The sequence below is a fragment of the Oryzias latipes genome, chromosome 17 (assembly GCF_053564925.1).
Source record: "Oryzias latipes strain Hd-rR chromosome 17, Olatipes_Hd-rR_3.1".
Classification (NCBI taxonomy): Eukaryota; Metazoa; Chordata; class Actinopteri; order Beloniformes; family Adrianichthyidae; genus Oryzias; species Oryzias latipes.
Window position 1 is genome coordinate 4,621,562 of NC_136253.1, and position 18,439 is coordinate 4,640,000.

The 18,439-nt window shown below is 41.3% G+C and overlaps 1 protein-coding gene across 1 annotated transcript in view; it reads left to right on the forward strand.

The window, feature by feature from the left end:
* The first annotated feature begins 213 nt into the window (after positions 1-213).
* The window catches only part of atp1a2a (ATPase Na+/K+ transporting subunit alpha 2a), a 56,666-nt gene continuing 38,440 nt past the window's right edge, over positions 214-18,439 (forward strand). Inside the window, exons 1-8 of the mRNA XM_004078573.5 lie at positions 214-362; positions 1,053-1,127; positions 5,717-5,776; positions 6,538-6,741; positions 14,474-14,587; positions 14,823-14,957; positions 15,105-15,222; positions 17,724-17,992. Coding sequence (XP_004078621.1) covers positions 351-362; positions 1,053-1,127; positions 5,717-5,776; positions 6,538-6,741; positions 14,474-14,587; positions 14,823-14,957; positions 15,105-15,222; positions 17,724-17,992 — 987 coding nt within the window. The 5' untranslated portion in view covers positions 214-350. The remainder of the gene's footprint in view (positions 363-1,052; positions 1,128-5,716; positions 5,777-6,537; positions 6,742-14,473; positions 14,588-14,822; positions 14,958-15,104; positions 15,223-17,723; positions 17,993-18,439) is intronic.

An 18,439-nucleotide genomic window follows, 5' to 3' on the forward strand; every position in this document is an offset into this window, starting at 1 on the left:
TAATGTAGAAAGTGAGGTTGCAGCTTCAGCCATGACAGCGGTGATTGATGAGATGTTGTTCTCCAGGAGACTGCATGTGTGCCTCTTTGGGGCAGGTGCTGAAGCCCCCACTTCATCTGTGCTTGCGAGGAGCCCTGGGACAGCAGTGCAGTCCCAAGGGTTATGGGGGCGGGGGTAGGAGGGCGTCAGGTTACCCTGACAGGAGGCAACAGCAAAGGTTGATGTGGGGGTGCCAGACCCAAAAAAAGCCCCCAGTATGTTCTGTTCTGCACGTGGGGGTGGAAGGTATCAGCTGTGGTCCATGAGTGCTGTCCTTCACTTCACAAGCCGCCATCGTCTGGACGTCAAGCATGGGCAGAGGGGTGAGTTCCTCTTCATGTTTCTTACTTAAACTGTAAAAAAGTGAACCTGTCTTGCATCAGTGTAATCAGAGTATTTGTAATCTAACTACATGGGAAATATGACAACATAAGTAACGAGGAGACCCTGCAGACCCACTTTGTGTGGCCTGCAGACGTGTTTGTAAAACATCTCAGGCTGAACGCTCTCCTCTTTAACAAGTTTCTCCTTGGTTTGGCTGTAATTATGTAATTCTGCTGGTTCCTGTCTGCCAGGCCGCTTCCATTTAGCTTCAGGGGAGGGCAAGCACGGTTTTCCTCCACTCCCGCAGCGTGGGGAAATTGCTATGCCAGACACATTTCAGCCACTTCTCCGGCTCTCGCTTTGGCTCTTTTTGATTACTTTTTTTTACTTTGCCACTTGCGTGCTCTGGGTCTCCTGGTATTTCCCTCCTTCACCGACGAAACAAGACTGACAGCAGCAGATGATCCCCACGATGTTCTGTTCCTCCAACTGCTCATGACACCCCCACTCTCACTCTCACAAATGAGGAACTTGTACCATGATGAAAAAAAAAATCTCTTCTATATTCAGCGAGTAGTTTGCCATGAGTGACGGCATTTAAAATGAATGAAGCAATTGACTGTGATATGCTGATGTGTTTTAAATTTCTTACAAGGCTTTCAGTTTGATGGTTTTCTGTTTTACCACAGTGGGGAGGCAGCCATGAAGGGAAGAAGAAGAGGAAGGAGAGGAACTTGGAGGAGCTGAAGAAGGAGGTGTCCTTGGTAAGAAAAACAAGCTGTTACTGCTTCAAGTCGCTCTCCTTCCACCCTGTGATTGATTCCATTACTCCAGCTCCCAAATGATCCCCAACCAGCATCACGCCGAAGGAACCAGATTATTTAACACGGCCATAAATGAAAACAGTGGCCCGTAAACAAAATGGCAATCTGTCCTGTTCGGTGCGGCGGGCTGCAGATGTAAACCAGCCTGTCCGCTCCGATCTGCTCAGCCTCCCTCTGGCTGCTCTCCTTTTTGCACAGAGAGGCTGAATAATTCGTGGGCCACCAGCAGAGCGGCGCAGAGCCTCTGCTTTGTGCAGACATGGATTTCTTTGAGGGGCTGTCAGAAATCCTAACAAGCCACGTCCATGAAAAGTGGGTTAAGATTTGCTGCTTTGAACAGAGCGTGATAATGGGGCTCGGGTCAGACGTGACCTTTTAATTAAAGACATTTAAATATGGTGTTTTTAAAATGTTCTTGTGACATTTTTCTGATGGTGGAGGACATTAGGATTAAATTTACATTTCGGAGTATTTCTTTATTTAAATGCCGTTTGAAAAAGAGCGTATTTGTGATGTTAACATAAGCCGGGCGAGCTGCTCCGCTCCATTCCGATGCTTCCACTTGCAGACAAATAGATCGTCTTTTTATCTCCTTAGTTGAGCTAGAAACTGGATCAAAACTGCACACTGGATAACTCCAATATTGCTCACCACATTCGTTAGCTTGAGGAGGTGAGGTGGTTTCAGCAGGAGAGAGTGTAAACAAAGAGCTCTCAACAAAAGGGGAGCGGAAAGGGGGTCCAGCCTACAACTTAAGAGGCAAATTTCTAATGAACTACTGCCACTCTGCAGAAACTACATTAAAAGTGTAAAGACTACTCGGAGCTGTTTTACAATAGATCCAAAGCTGATCGGAGTGGGACTTTAAAGGAACGAGGCTTTTGGAGGCTGCCTGCTGTAATGTCAGATTTTGCTTTCATCAGTCAACATCAGACTTTTTACTCACGTTAACGTCTAAATACCTTCAAACAATTGTTAATTTACCAATAAACAAATGTCTGCTGCTTGAGTTTTCCTTGAAAACAAACATGGAATGAAACATGATCTGCAAACGTCATGCCTAATGCTTGAAAGAATTTCAGCATCAAAGCTCCAACTATTCCATTTTTTTGTTTTATTTTGCACAAAATCAGTATTTCAATCAATATTTTGAGCCATCCTCCTTCCCTCAAACTGGACTCTTTACTTTTCTGTCAACACTGTTTAGGCTAAAGCAAATTGAAAACACGTTTGGGTTTTTTTCATGTCGAGTTACTTTCGCCTTTTAATTTGATGCAAACATCAATTTTCCCTGGAAAAAAAATAGTTTAAATTCAAATTATTAAAAAAAAAATCATAACAATCAGCGAAAAACCAACAAAAAAACAGCACTGCCAAAACAAAATGTCACATTGATTGGTTCTGCAGCTGTGCTTTCATTTAACCAGAATTGGCCCCTTGACTATGAAAATAAGGGACTGTCACTGTGGAATTAGTAAATGTTAAATACTTTGGATCCTCTAACATACAATCATTCCACACTGGAGTGGAAATGTCTTGACATTTGGCAACTTATGGCAGGAGAAAGTAGAAATAAGCAGACAAACGGTTACGTAGCCACGCAGGAAAACACCCCAGAAGATTCTGATGGAAACAATTTCAGTCAAAACTCGGACGGAGCTGATAAAGGTCAGGCTCCACGCCATAAGGAGCGGGAAGTCCTCCGGCTCACCCAAACTTTCACAAACAAGAGGTTTTTAAAAGAAAAGGACTCAACAAATTTTAAATGAAACTGAATAAACATGTTAACATAAGGCCAGACGCAAGAAAAGGTGTGTTAAAGATGATAAATGCTGCTTAAGTTCACATTTATGACCATTAAATTCTCAATTTGCTGTTCAATTATCACTTTATTGAATATTTAGCTGTCAAGTTGTTTCAGAAACTGGAAGGATCATATTATTTTCTCAACAGCATCTTTATTGAGCAAGTTCTAACAACTCTCAGACTTTTTAAAAATAAATGTATTGAACGTTAAACAGCCAGAGTTACATGGCCATCCTGCAAATATGGTGGCAAAACAAATTAAAAAAACAAACTTTAATTTTGTTTCATTTTGTCCTACAGACGTTATGACCACACTTCTTACCCATGCTCTTTTACAGTCGGTGCATCGCAGAACTGCAGTTTTCTGTAAGCAATATTTATAGATTAAATGATGCTGCTGTTTACCATTAATGACTGTACGTGAGAACGGGACTGAGCACTGACTGTATCAGAGAACCAAATCAAGTGAGTGTGACATCATCCAAAGAGAACGAATTACTTCCAGCTCCAACCACATGAAGTCAATTTAGTTGCCATTTTTTCCACGCTACAGACGCCGTCATTTGGAGCCAGACGGCGTCGGTGAGCAGTGATTGGTCTGAGTCGGTCAGAGTCATCGTTTCTGTGGCAACCACTGTCGCCAATCAGGAGTTTGTTGGAAAGCCGCACCCCCCAAAACTGAAAGTGGGCTCTGGAGAATCTGTCAAATGTTTCAAAGGTTCGGGGTGGGGGCCAGCGGGCACCACATGCTTTAATTAAGGCATCTGATTGGTCAGTTTATGACATAAATAACTTTTAATAAAGAAAACAAATAGGATAGAATAAAATTTTGGATTGTCAAAAACACCTTAAAAAAAGTTATTGGAGCAGGAATTGTTATTCTGACGAATAGAATGACTGGATAATATCTGTTTATTTCTCAATAGAAGTCTATGGGGTTTTGGGACCAGCAGGTACTTCCTGTTTGGAGAGGGGAGGGGTCACTCAGTCCAGTTCTCATATACAGTCACATGCCCAAGCCATTGTCTGTTTTAAGGGTCAAAAGCAAAAAGTGAAAACCCTTTTGTAAAAATGAGTCTGGACAGCAGCGCCGTCACCATCCTTCTGCTAGCTAAACATAATCTTTCTACATGTTGTCTTCCATTATGATAATCTCCATCATCTTGCTGCTGAACAGTTATTTGTATTAGTCAACCCCATGCAGCAGAAATCAAAGGTGAAGATTTTCTCAGTGCTTGTGTATTAACATCAATTTAGCATTTCGCTCAATATAAGGAGAAAATGACGGACGTGTCCTGAAACCCGATGAGGAGCGCCGAAGCCAAGCAAGACTTCCTGCCACGGACTTCAATACAAATGTTTTCCTTTCATTCATGCAGATAACTGGGAAACAGCAGAAGTAATATAAGATAAATATGAAAGAACTCTGGACTTTAAGTCCTCTTTTGGAGAAAAACTGAGGAATACATTTAAACTAAGAGTAACTTTTACATAAAGTGAAGCCCTTCTTTGAAATATCATTTTTAACTGTTGATTTCCAGTTTAAAGAAACTACTCTTCTGCTCTGAACACTTGTCATGCTGAGAAATAAAGTGAATAAAAAAGATTCATTTTGTCAATCGCATTATTTTGTGGGATTTTAGTTCATCCTTGTGTTCAAAATCTTAGCTTTTAAGATGCGATATGCGCTTTTAGCCTAAATCAAAAACCTGGGTCATTTTTTTAGGATTTTTGTAGAGCGACAGGAATTCACCTGCAATTCACCTGCGAGTTGTGGGCGGGACTGTTGGTGTGTTTCCCGTCCCCCTGATAGCTCTTTGTGTACACGCTGTCCCACCAGCTTTCAGCCCTCGACTCCCCCAACCTAACCGTCACAGGTTGCAGGACAGCGCCTGAACATCAGCCTAAATTCTTTATTTTTCTCTTTTCTCCCAGCCCAGTAACAGTTTATAGTTTATTGGGACACGAATCATTCCCATTACATGTTGTGTTTAATTCTAAGGGTGCACACTTGGTTTTAAACAGAATCTCAGTCGCCATTCAAGTTTCCTCCACAAACAGCCAAACCAGAGCAATGGACACATACATCAGCATTTATATCCACAGGAAACAGGAAGTGACGTCACATGTCAGAATTGTTTTTTTTATTATTTTTTTGCTTTGTTCCCCTTTCTGTCTAATTGATTTTGATTCAAACTTATTTCTGTATTTCAATTGTTGTTGTTTTTTCTGTTAAATATCTGTAAGTTTGGAGTTGTGTTAATAATTCTGCCAGTAATTTGTTTTAAGGAATTGTTTTAGTTGTTGATTGTGGTTCTATTTCATGTTATGCTCCTCTTGATCCCCCTAGACAGGAAAAGGGTTGTAATAAATGCTATTTTGAGATTACGTTTCTTTACATGTGTCCTCCATTATCAGAAAAATGCCACAGGAACATGTGAAAAACACCATTTATGTCGGAGTGGGTCTTTACAGAAGGATGTTCTTTCAAATATTTGCACATAAATCCCACAGACGTGGTTAGAAACCAAATGAAATACTTTTTCCATAAGATAGAGAGCAATAAGCCACTGCTTAGACAGCTGCATCCATATAGATCACACAGCATTTCACTAAATGATGCATTACAAAAGGAATACCCCGTCCTCCTTTCATGATCTGCCAGAAACACATTCATTTGGTCTGAACCAAAACACAAATAAAGAAATCTTTCATCCCTGCAGGATGACCACAGGCTATCTTTGGAAGAGTTGGGGAAACGCTATGGAGTGGACCTCGCACGGGTAATAAGACACAAATACACACAGCTCAGCTATTTTCACACCTTCACCTGCACGCAAACACACAACAAAGAGTTGCAGTAATCTTTTATATAGAGATGTAATCAGTCTTGGCCTGTGCTGGAAAGCAGCATGTGAACTGAGTCCGAGCATTGCTTTGGTCGACTGCGGCGTCCCCAGTTCACCCAGAGTCTTCATCTTTAATCCTTTCCCCACACATGCAGACAAACTGGCAAACGCTTTGATGCAAAAAAAAAAAAAAAAAGTCTTACAACTGTATCTTCTGACGGACACAAACGCAGCACAAGCCTTTGCTGGAGCCATAGTTGCTGCTTGCTGTAAAACTTGACTTTGCAGCACTGCAGGTGAAGTGAAACAGATTTGATCTGGTTAAGATTAGAATGAGAAAATGGAAAAGGAGAGCAAAGGCTGCAAAAATGGAATACTTGCTGGAGCTCCAACATAAAAGTCGCTTAAATGGTTATACAGTGTAATGAAACTCCACCATTCCAGAGATTTCCAGTAAATTTTACAATGACATTGGAGAATGTGTTCTATAAAGTTTTAGTCAAGTGCCTCAAATGAGAAGAGTCACCTTCTTTATTGTATTTGTGATGCTAAAGAAGTCAGACAGGAATACTGGATTTTCCGACTCTTTTGCAGTAAACTTGCTTTTTAAGGCTCACTAAAAATTGAGAATTGTTGTAAAAAGACTTTCTTTGCAGGACGACAAACATTCATGACTAAAAATCGTTTCCCCTCAGGGCCTTACCAGTGCCCGAGCTGCGGAGATGCTGGCCAAAGACGGCCTGAATGCACTCACACCGCCCCCCACCACGCCGGAATGGGTCAAGTTCTGCCGGCAGCTTTTTGGTGGCTTCTCCATTTTGCTGTGGATCGGAGCCATCCTCTGCTTCCTGGCCTACAGTATTCAGGTGGCCACAGAAGATGACCCGCTCAACGACAATGTGAGCATGCATGCTTCTGCGGGCACCAAACTCACCATCACACACCGATAGGGAAAAAGAAAAACTCCAATGTAACCAAGTAACACAAGGAAAAAAACAATCAACGTTCAAACAGAAATCAAGGGTGTCTTGAATTTGAGTCATAGCGGCTAAATGTTTTAAGGTAGAAGACTTTTAAGTCCAGTTGTTATGGTTTAACTTCAAGACAACGCCACCTGGAGGAATGAGAATCAATGACGAACATCTCTCTTTTGCATTGTTTCAGTGAGACAGGGTTTTAGCGTGTGACCATGTACATAAGAACTGAGTCCAACAGGAAACACATTAGACAGCAGATCAGAAAGGAGATGGTCGGAAAACATGATGAAGAATTTGAACCAGGAAATAACTTAAACTTTAGATTTCCATGTGCAGGAGAATATGACAGCCAGTCAGATGAAGCTAAGAAGGGAGACAATTAAAGAAATGGGCTAAACACTCGTTTTAAAACCGTGACCTGGGAGCAGCTGTAGCTGTGGGAGAGCGGCCAACCTCTGATCAGAATATTACAGTTTCAGTGCCCACCATGCCCGCCATGTGTTGAAATGTCCCTACGCAAGGTCCAATGACTGTTTTTTGGCTTCACATACAAAATCTGCGGCCATTGAACGTGCGTTGAAAGTTAAATCAGGTTGTACCTTGACCAATCAGGGACTCAGATTTGGTAGTGATGTATGGATGGCGTCCCTTTAATTAACAGAAGTGCCAACCGTTTGAAAATGAATCATGGAGGAGAAATTTTGGTTTATGCCCGGCCGGAATTATGCAACACCAAGTCTTTTATATATCAGAATAGAGCTGTGAAAGACAAAGCCTGGAGCAAGATTCACCGGATTTTCACCGCTTCGACTATATGCATCAACTGTATCTTCCAACTGTAGACATGCACTAGTGAAGAGTAGCAACTGAAAATCTCCTCCCTGCTCGTCCAGTGCGATTATCATTGGCTAAAGGCGTGTTCAAGAAAGAGGGTTTAGTGTTGCTGTTTGGAAAATGTCATCAACACCGGAACACTAATTAATATCAATTGTTTGTTGATGTAGAGCTTAGAAGGAGCATCGGCCATGTGATTGTTTGGTTCTGTGGAAAGTGGCTGCAGATTAAATAGGAAGCTGTCAACTTCATAGTTTTAAACTGGAAGTTTAAACTGGAAGTTTAAAACTATGAAGTTGAAAGTTTCAAGGCAGAGTTACATTTTACAACTGCCTTCAAATCAGTCTGACTGAGTTGTGTGGCTGATACAACTGCACCAAGAAAATACCTGGATATTTCCTTCACTGGTGGGAAACTGTCCAATAGTCTAATTTTTGAGAATTGAGTCAATATATGTGGAGAAAGCCCTTATTGACAAGATAACAAATCCAGTGTTTGAGCTTTCTGTTTTAGCCTTAACAATAAATGGATAATGTGTCTCAATTACTGAATTGATGTAATCACTTGCTGCTGCTCCAAGTCTGAACAGTGAGCAGCTCTGCATGTTGTAAATCTATAAAAGCTGATAAAATAACCCATAAATGGCAAAGTATAGCTCTATAGCTCACCTTTAACACTGAATAAGTGTATATGTACAATCTAATTATTATTATTTTGATCTCACAGTAGTAATCACCCATAGTTATGATTAGTTGAAAGTGGAAGCATCCTGATTTTTCTGGGGTTTCACCTCCATCCAGTTTGGATCCTAAAAAATGTTGCTTTTATTTGGCAACATGTTTTTTTTTTTTTACTTTCGTATGTATTTCATGTTTTAAGGAAAGTTTTAATCACTTAGAGGAATGATATTCCAAAGCTTTTTGCTGACCTCTGGCTCTTCAGTGACTGATTCTACGGTGGCCCTGAAGTTCAAATCACATCAACAAATCACTCAATGCAAAAACATAGTAAAAGTCATTCTGAAAATAAAAAACGTTTTCTGCAATGTATACATTTTTAACATAAAAAATATGTTTGAATATATATGATAATGTTTTTCTATTTTTTGTTTTGCTTTTTTAATTGTCATTGTGTTCTTCAATATAGTTTTGAGTTGAGTGATCTGTTGATGATTTGAACTTCATGGCCACCATAGAATTCGGTCTTTGTGTCCATTTCTTATAGCAAACATAATTTTAGCATAGTGGGCTGAATTTTTGGAAGATTTATTACAACACTGAAAATCTGCATCATTTCAGAGACGCTATCTACTGTATGTTCTCATAGCAAACGTCTTCGCCCATCGCTTTGGTGGCCTCCATGACATCACAGATTCTCTATGAACACAATGTCTGATTTTGGGTTTTTAGCACATAAATAGCATCAAAAATGGCCACTGAAGTGGCTTAATTTTGCTGGAGGCAAAGGTCAGGCATTTTCTATGCTTTGTCCAGTTATTGTTTCTTTTTTTTTTTGATCAGAGCTGAAGCAGCGGATAAACTTCTGGTCTGCCTCTAAGTCAACTCGACCCTAAAGGGAGGGAAATACTTGCCATCCAAAGAAAAATGAATCCTTCTAAATGAGATTCAGTAATGCTTCCTAATAAAAACCAGCAGCAGCTAACTTTCCTATGATTAAAAATAAAGCTGCACAGTTTCTTTTGGAAATGACAAAAAAACAAATTCACATTAGAATCTGCATGTTTTTATCTTTTAAGAAATAAAAGGCCGCCATTTTCTGGTTTTGTGATCGTGCATCAGTGCAGGTCACATATGCAGTTAAGCATCTATAAAAACATCACCAGAACTGATGGATGTTCAGGGTTTGGAGACGCACATCCTGCCACATGCACAACATGCACAAATGTCTTTTTTATCACACAAAGATCAGGCCAGATCTAATTCTGGGCACATTACAGCGGTCGGTAGAAGAGCCGACATCCATGCAATTTAGAAAGGTCAGCCACTAAAAACTTAAAAACCCATTATAAAAAAAGGAATTCACCACATTTAAAAATTAACTATAAAATAAAAAGTAAACATATGGGGTTTTTGAGGAAAAGGAACAGCAAGCTCATTAAACTAAAAAACTTTCTTCCCTTTCAGAATACTGGAGGCATTAAAGTGATCTACAAATAATTTCATTCCACCTTTATTTACATTTTAGACAGCATCTGAACTTTTCCTGAATCTGGGTTGCATCTGTAAGTGGGGTCATCCATCATCATCATCTCTGCACATTACAGTGATAAATTTCAGCTCAGAAAGCAGTACAGTGTGTTCTGCTGCAACAGTCTCTGCGTGCAAAACTAATTCCTCTCAATACCCTGAAGGGCAACTGCAGTGCGTGTGTTGACGGTTAATCCTTTGATGTTATCGTGCTGCGTGATGGACGCTTTTCCCTTGTAGTTGCATCTTGTTATGATAATGTTTTGAGGGAAAATCTTTAAAAATTCAAAAATTGGAGATAACCTTTCATTACTGCATGCAGCCGTTTTGAAATCAATGTGGAGCCACAGCAGTTGTTTTTTGCCACGCTGTGCATGTCACTTAACGGATGCCACAGCCTGCCACACATATTTCAATTTGAATGAGCCGTGTTGGCTAAACTGTCTTCCCCTGACACCCAAAGTTGTTCTATCAGGGTTTTGGTGGAGACATAATTTATATTTTTTGTTCAAATGCTCACTCTGGATGATTCATCTTCCTCTAATTCGTGCCCTTAAAGAAAAGACCAGCGAAGTTGAAAATATCTTGAGTTTTCATCTTCTGTCTTGGTCGCGAGGAGATATTTTTGTGACCTTTACTTAACAAAATGGCAGCTCAACTGTTCCCAGAAGCCAACACAGAGACAGCGTTCACCAAATTACCATACAAAACAGAGAAAGGTAAGAAAAGAGGAGCAGGAGATCTACGATTTGAATTTACACTTCCTGTCACACTCAGGCGCTGCAGCGTCAGGCGCACCACCCAAACTGCACTGTTTGGCTCCAACTTATTATGCAATCGTCATTTAGCTCGTTCCAAACTGCAGTCAATATCACACCCTGACACAATGTACAGTAACATCCATTATATACACGCATACACCCCAGTGATAAACCTAATCTCCCTGCGATTTAATCTCCCCTTTCAGTTCTATGTACAGCTTGATGCTCCAGCGAGCTCCTTCAAAGCCCCAGCCGCCTGCAGCTTTGGCACTGTATGCAAAATTTACGAGCACTTTTTTAAAGATGGGAATCCTGACTGCCAGATCCTCACGCACTGCTGTTGTCAGACGGAAGCTCTATTTCATTACTTTATGAATGAGATTTCAAGAGCTTTTGCTGAAATTATTGCACAGTTTAAAAAAACATAGCTGTGAGACGTCTTACTTTCTCACCATCAGAGAACGCTTCACCACAGAGGTGTCCAGACTTTTTGCAAAGAGGGCTAGATTTTTGAGGTGAAAATGTTTTGCCAACCAATTGGCCTGACACTATTTGAATAACATAAAATGCAAATGAGCTAATTGATGTAATGACATACTTTTCAGGTAATCACTCAGATAACAAATGCCTCTCAGTATGTACATTTACTTCAATTAATGTCAATTTGTTAATTTTGAATTCCCACTTAGCCTGTTGTAGTTAGCATGTCTTGTCTGTTAGTCACTCTGGATATTGAACTACTTGAAAACGGTCACAGTCTCTCAGCAGACACATTAGGTTTATATTTCACTGATAGAAATATGCCATTTTTCCCTCCTGAAAGTGGTGGCCCTAAAAGAGTGTCACAGAAGGGTTTCTATCGCCTTTAAGGGCCTATATCCTGCTAGTCTTAAGCCTCTCAGAGTAAAGTAACGACCCTGAGATGAGCTTCTCCACGCCTTCTCCAGACTTTTCTCTTGCCATCATTCTGGTAGAGGTTGATTTTGGTTTCATCTGTCCAAAGAATGTTTTTCCAGAACTGTGCTGGTTTTTTAGATGCTTTTTAGCAAAGTCCAATCTACCTTCCTATTCTTGAGGCTTATGACTGGCTTGCATCTTGCAGTGTTCCCTCTGGATCTACTTTCATGCAGTCTTCTTTTTATGGTAGACTTGGATATTGATCCGCCTACCTCCTGGAGAGTGTTGTTCACTTGGTTGGCTGTTGTGAACGGGTTCCTCTTCCCCATGAAAATGATTCTGCCATCATCCACCACTGTTGTCTTCCGTGGACGTCCAGGTCTTTTTGCGTTGCTGACTTCACCAGTTCTTTCTTTCTTTCTCAGGATGTACCACACTGTTGATTTCGCCACTCCTAATACTGTAGCAGTTTCTTGCATGGTTTTTTTCTGTTTTCTCAGCTTAATGATGGCTCCTTTCACCTGCATGGAGAGCTCCTTTGACCGCATGTTGTCTGTTCACAGCAAAATCTTAAAAATGCAGCACGAGTCCTCTAATCAACTCCAGGCCTTTTATCTGCTTCACTCATAATGACACAACAAGGGAATTGCCTACACCTGCCCATGCAATATTACTTATGAGCCCATGAAATGAAGGGATTGTGTTAAAAAGAATCCTTTAGTTTTTCACATTTTTATTATTTTTTTGTTCAACCCATGGAATAAAAGCTGAAAGTCTGCACTTGTTTTAGTTGAAATTCACTGTGGTAATGTTCATTCATTCATCTTCTTAACCGTTTATTCCCTTTCGGGGTCACGGGGTTGCCGGAGCCTATCCCGGCCACTTGGGCGTAAGCAAGGGATGCCCTAGACTGGTTGCCAGTCTCTCGCAGGGTAGAATATCCTCAATCACACATCCATTCACACCTATGGACAATTTAGAGTTGCCAATCAACCTATGTAGCATGTTTTTGGACGGTGGGAGGAAGCTGGAGATCCCAGAGAAAACCCACACATGCACGGGGAGAACATGCAAACTCCACACAGAAAGGTCCCCCATTGATGTTGTGTTTTTCATGTCCCCCAGCCGGGAATGGACCGGGGGCCTTCTTGCTGTGAGGCAAGAGCGCTAACCACTGTGCCACCGTGCAGCCCACTGTGGTAATGTACAGCAACTAAATTAGAAAGAATGTGTCTCTGTCCAAATATTTATGGTCCTGACTGGATGTTATTTTCTCAGCTCATTTTCCTATCTAGAAGTAAGTTGACTCGATCTCTGAGGCTCCACCTTTTGCTCCATGTGGGTGGTGCCCATTTCATGACGTCATCCTTGAGTCAGCCTCGACAGCGTGTCTGCATTTTGCCCATTAAAGCAAAATCATCCAAATTTTTGCAAAGATGGATGAGAATATTGTGCTTCTAAAATGAAAGTGTTTTGCCAAAACCCCCAGCTCCGTAGAGAAAGTGTATGCTAGCCGTGTGTCTGTCAGCCTGGGGGCGGTGCTGGCAGTGCAGACTCTCCTTGGAAGGGGCAGTTCCCCACTTTGTGATGTCACATTGTGAGAATCCACTCGTTTTCATGAAGTGGGAAGGGCTGGTGCTCAGGGCTTTAGAGGAATGCTCAGAGGTGCATAAACGGATCAAGAACCGCTTTGGGGTTGTTTTTGGTGAGGGAATAACATTATACTACACTTAAAAGCTCAGAAAAGTAGATTTTGCATGATATAGGCTATTTAAAACATGATTTATCCAACCATACACTTTTTAGAAAATGCTGGGCTGCATATTATTGATTCTATGAAAGGAGCGTGCGGGTCAGTGAAAATTTGAACGCGTGCTGCATTTGGCCCACCAGCCAGACTTTGGACTTGCAGAAAAAAGTGCACCAATACAGCTTTTTGCAAATCATGTTTAGAAGTAAGTGAACTAGAAAAGAGAAATCATTTCTTTAAAAAGTCTTTCAAATCCCACTCTGCTCATATTTGAACGATTTTTCAAAAGCGTTCCCAGTGGTCTCTGAATTATGATTATACTAATTTTATTTTTAGCCAAAATAACAAAAACTGTGTCCTCTTTTGAAGGACATAGTTTCTGCAGAGCAGCAAGAGGTCATTAGAAATTCACCTCTGAGTTGTGGGTAGAGCTGCTGTGGCAGAGCAATCCCGCCCCCCTTCCCCTCCTTGTTGCTGAGAGCTCCTGATGCACAATGATTTAAATAAAGAAATACTCAGAAATGCCATTTTAAACTTTATTTTTTTATAAAAGTATCATAAAAAAAATGCAGTAAGAACATGTTAAAACTGCCAGTGTTATCAGAGAGGGTCTTTTAAGGCACAAAGTTTGAGGATAGAGATGTAAGACGTTTTGCAGCTGCTGGAACACAAAATCAAGACAGAGGCGTTTTGTTGCTGCTGTCAAAGGATAGCAGAAGTTTTCCACAAAGCAAACTCCTCAGCTTTTAGGAATGCTATCGCACAGCAGCCCCAGACATCCAGTGCAGCAGCTGGCAGCTGCTTTCATCCAACGTGACTGGCTGTCTTGTTTGCATCAGCGTGAGACGAAGCAGCCATGTTCCTCCATAACTGAAAATAGAAAACAAAAATAAATCAGAATGAATGTCTCATAACTACAAGACCACACAACCATGCTTGGGTTCAGACAGAATCTCCCGGTGGCCTTCACAGATCAGTTTCTGTGTTTGGGAGGCAGCTGCTCAGTTGGACTTATCCTGAATCTCTAAGATAAGAAGAATGGTAAATGAGAAATTCTCTTCTGGTTTCTCTGTTGGTTTAAATCTTTTCCGAAAATGAGAGTTCCAGCTATATTTACTCATTTTTTATAAAATCTGGAACTTGGTTTGTAATCCATCACACTGTTTGAACATCCCTTATGAACCACACTCTGTTTCCCATTTCAGCTGTACCTAGGCGTGGTGCTGGCCGCCGTGGTGATCATTACTGGTTGTTTCTCCTATTTCCAAGAAGCTAAGAGCTCTCGAATCATGGACTCCTTTAAGAAAATGGTCCCACAGGTAGGTCCCTCCAATTTTTGTTGGATTTAGTCTCTGAGCCCACTGAATCAATACGCCTCCGTTCAGTGCGGCTTTCAAACTCTATTTAATGGAAATCCACTAAATGTCCACACAAGAAGAGGACATGCTTTTTCCCTTAAACTCTGATTTTCATTTACCCCCAAACCACTCATTTTTTTAAACCATATCTGACCTAATCCGCCCAAATCCTCTTTTTGCTTTTTACTCACACCAGCAAGCCATGGTGATCCGTGACGGGGAAAAGCTGCAGATAAATGCAGAAGTTGTGGTTCTTGGAGATCTGGTGGAGGTCAAAGGAGGAGATCGGATTCCAGCTGACCTCCGTGTAATCTCCTCTAATGGATGTAAGGTAAAGGAGGAGTCAGAGCTTTAGCTCCAGCCAAGCATGAAGACCTCATTCAGATTCTTGCTGTCCTCACCAGTCCCCTCACCAGCTCCCCACGTCTTGTGATTAAGAATCCAGACTTCTCTCTTTTCTTTACTCCTCTCTATAAAGGTGGACAATTCATCTCTTACGGGAGAATCTGAGCCTCAGACTCGATCACCGGAGTTTAACCATGACAATCCTCTGGAGACCCGCAACATCTGTTTCTATTCCACCAACTGTGTTGAAGGTCAGCAGGCCACATCTACCATCTGCATGTCTTAGTCTTAGAGATTCCAGTTTGGAAACCATCTGAACGTTTGTATTATTAGTTTTTCCATCAAGCATAAGCGCGTGTAACTGTGAAGTGGCCTCCCGATAGACCATTTTAAAGTTAACATGCTGTCTGCAAATGTTTGATCAAGAATATTAAATCTTTCTACAAAAAACGTGAGGCAATGGGTTCATTCACTCATAAATGTTTCTGCAAATTATGTAAGAATCTACACCGTCTAACACACCTGTTTATGCCTTAGTCACACGCACCCATGAGAGGGTTGACCCGCACGGGTGCTGCAGGTTTTGGGTGTTCTGGGCCCATAAGGGTCGTAGGGAGGAACGGTGAGCACAGATGTTTCTTGCAGTTCCCGTGAGGCTCGTCCGGCCACCTTAAGGGACATCATGATTATGGAACGTACCAATGTCGTGGGTGTTATAAGTCTATTGTGAAATATTTGTAAGGATAATGTAAGTTAAACGCATTGATGCTGTCGTGAGGTGTAATTATGCCACACTTTAGTCTTTATTCATGTGCGTGTTCAGGCTCCTTGACTGCGTGCAAATGCACATGCACGGGGTGTGCACGTGATACGTAATTGCGCGTAGGACGCCTACGCAAACTAACCTCTGATTCTGTGATTTCCTTATTTCTAACAGTCAGGCTGCACCCCAAGGCGCCTAAAAGGAGCGCACACGTAACCCCTGAACAGCACTGACGGGCCCCTTGTGCAGTTTGCAGGCTTCAGGAGGGGCTGATGAACGAAAAAATCCGTTAGGCTTGTCTCGTCTAACCTACTTCTGTGTTGTTGAAGTGTTTACTGAAACCTGTTGCTCATTCCATGCCCTTAAAAAAATGTGAATGAACACGTTTTTTCTACTCGCCAGAGGTCTGCGAGCTTGAAGTTTCGTGTGACCCACCTGTGCACCGCGTGCAGCAGGGGTCACCTGCCGTGTTCTGCGTGGGCTACCGCCCTGCTTGTTTTGCAGCTAACCCTAGATTCTAATTCTGATTGACTGAGCACACCTGATTCCAGGTGAGCAGCAATCATCGAAGCAGGGTTTGCTGCAAAACAAGCAAGGGGGTATCCCACAAGAAACAGGGTTGGTGACGCTTGGCGTACAGGTTTGCCCAATTTTTCACCCGCAGACAGACATCTATGGAGAGAAAATAGTCTCAAAACATTTCTGCGTGCATAAAACTTGATTTGTAAATTGTATAAAATATTTTGTTTGTAAGTGTATGTACTTGCCACTGTGTATTCACAAGTATACTCTAATAGCAAAAACAAACATGATTTGCGTGCTCCTACGCATACTCCATACTCCATACGTATCAACCTGTATGGGCAGTTGTGGCTAAGGCATTACAAGTTCGTTCTCTTGATAAGCATTTACTTTGTTGAGATTCCCAGCTTCTAAAGTAATGATTATCTACTATATGCCATGTTTGCCTTAATGAAATGTACAAAATAATCAAACAAATTACCAAATTGATCATAAAGCAATCAATTATTCATCTATGGACATTTAAAAGGCTGTATATTTTGTGTTTTTTTATTACAAGTCTTTCAACGGCACATCAAACTCAAAGGAAAAAGCATCTGTTTTCCTTTAATTAGTGTTGTTCAGCTGAGAAATATTCATAAAACTGGAAAAGTAGGTTGTAAAGGTTTTTATTTTCTGCAGAGAGAAAAAAAATGTCTTTGGATTAAAACCTGTAGGAAATAATCTGCACAAAATAAACCAGCATTAGCACACGTGGGCCGGAGTTTTGAGGCTGGAAACCTCGTGTGCAAATTACAGATTACAACTGCACTTGCTTTGCATTTGCAACAGTGTCTGAGTAGGTGGCAGATGTCAAAATAACATCCACACTGATGCCAAAACTCCGGCTGGTTCTGCCAAACGTTGCATCACACTGAAATGATCGATGTTTGTCACTTCAGCTGTCAGTGGCCTTAATGTCATAACAGATTGGTGTATTCCGACTAATAAAGAAGTCACCAGAAAACCTGCTGATTCTGGGGTCTGTGGTCAGATCATTTATCTTTAAAGCCATTTAGATGCTTTCCTCTTTCACTCAGACCAGCATCTGTTCGGTCTTTCCAGCAATCAATCACTGCACACACTTCTAATTCACCGCCATCCATCACGCCGTTACATGCAACCATTATCCCCACATCAGGCCTCGTTCCTGTGTGTGAACTACAGCACTTACTGTCTGTGGTGTCTTTTAAAAGGGAAAGCTGTCATGGTTCATACCTCTGTGTGCAGGAGCAGCAGGTCACTTACCGGCTGTGACCTCAAAACAAAAAAATATTGACAAAAAAACACATTTGACAGTCAGACATGTGCTGAAATAAATAATTGATTTTATTCTGTATATAGGATAATCTCTTATATTATGCACTTTCTGTTTATTCTAAAATCTGTGCAACATGTCAAATACTTTTCTTCTACTTCGTCCGCCAGGTACGGCTCGTGGAATCGTTATAGCAACCGGTGACCGAACCGTGATGGGCCGCATTGCCACTCTGGCGTCTGAGCTGGAAGTCCGCCGGACACCCATCAACATAGAGATTGAACACTTCATCCGTCTCATCACTGGAGTGGCAGTTTTCCTGGGTTTGAGCTTCTTCATCCTTTCTCTTATCCTGGGCTACACCTGGCTGGAAGCTGTCATCTTCCTCATTGGCATCATTGTGGCCAACGTGCCTGAAGGGCTGCTGGCAACCGTCACCGTGAGTAGTTCAGGAAATTACATTTTTCTAAAAACATCTTTTTTGTAAATTTTCTGTTTATAGATTATCTGTTTACTTCAACTATGTATAAATATTCCCTACCTAGAGTTTTTTTGCTTCTGCAATAAGTGAAAAACTATTCTTTCCACCAAATTTTTATGAAACTGGGCCATAAATCTCTATGCAGCTGGAAACGTTTGCAAACGGGCAAACATCATTGTAGGAGTGAGATTAAGAACATGTTTTTCCCAAACTAAAATATAACCACAACTGCTATGCTTCAGTGTTTGCATGCATCCAAGCTCAACCTCTAGGAGCTGTGATAATGAGAGGAGATAGGCAGGGAGTGGTGCAGAATAAAAGTGTTTCAGTTCTTTTCCTGTTTTCTTGTAAATTTCATTATTGAATAGTGTCTAGTTGCACACAGTGGGAGTTGCATTTAAAGCT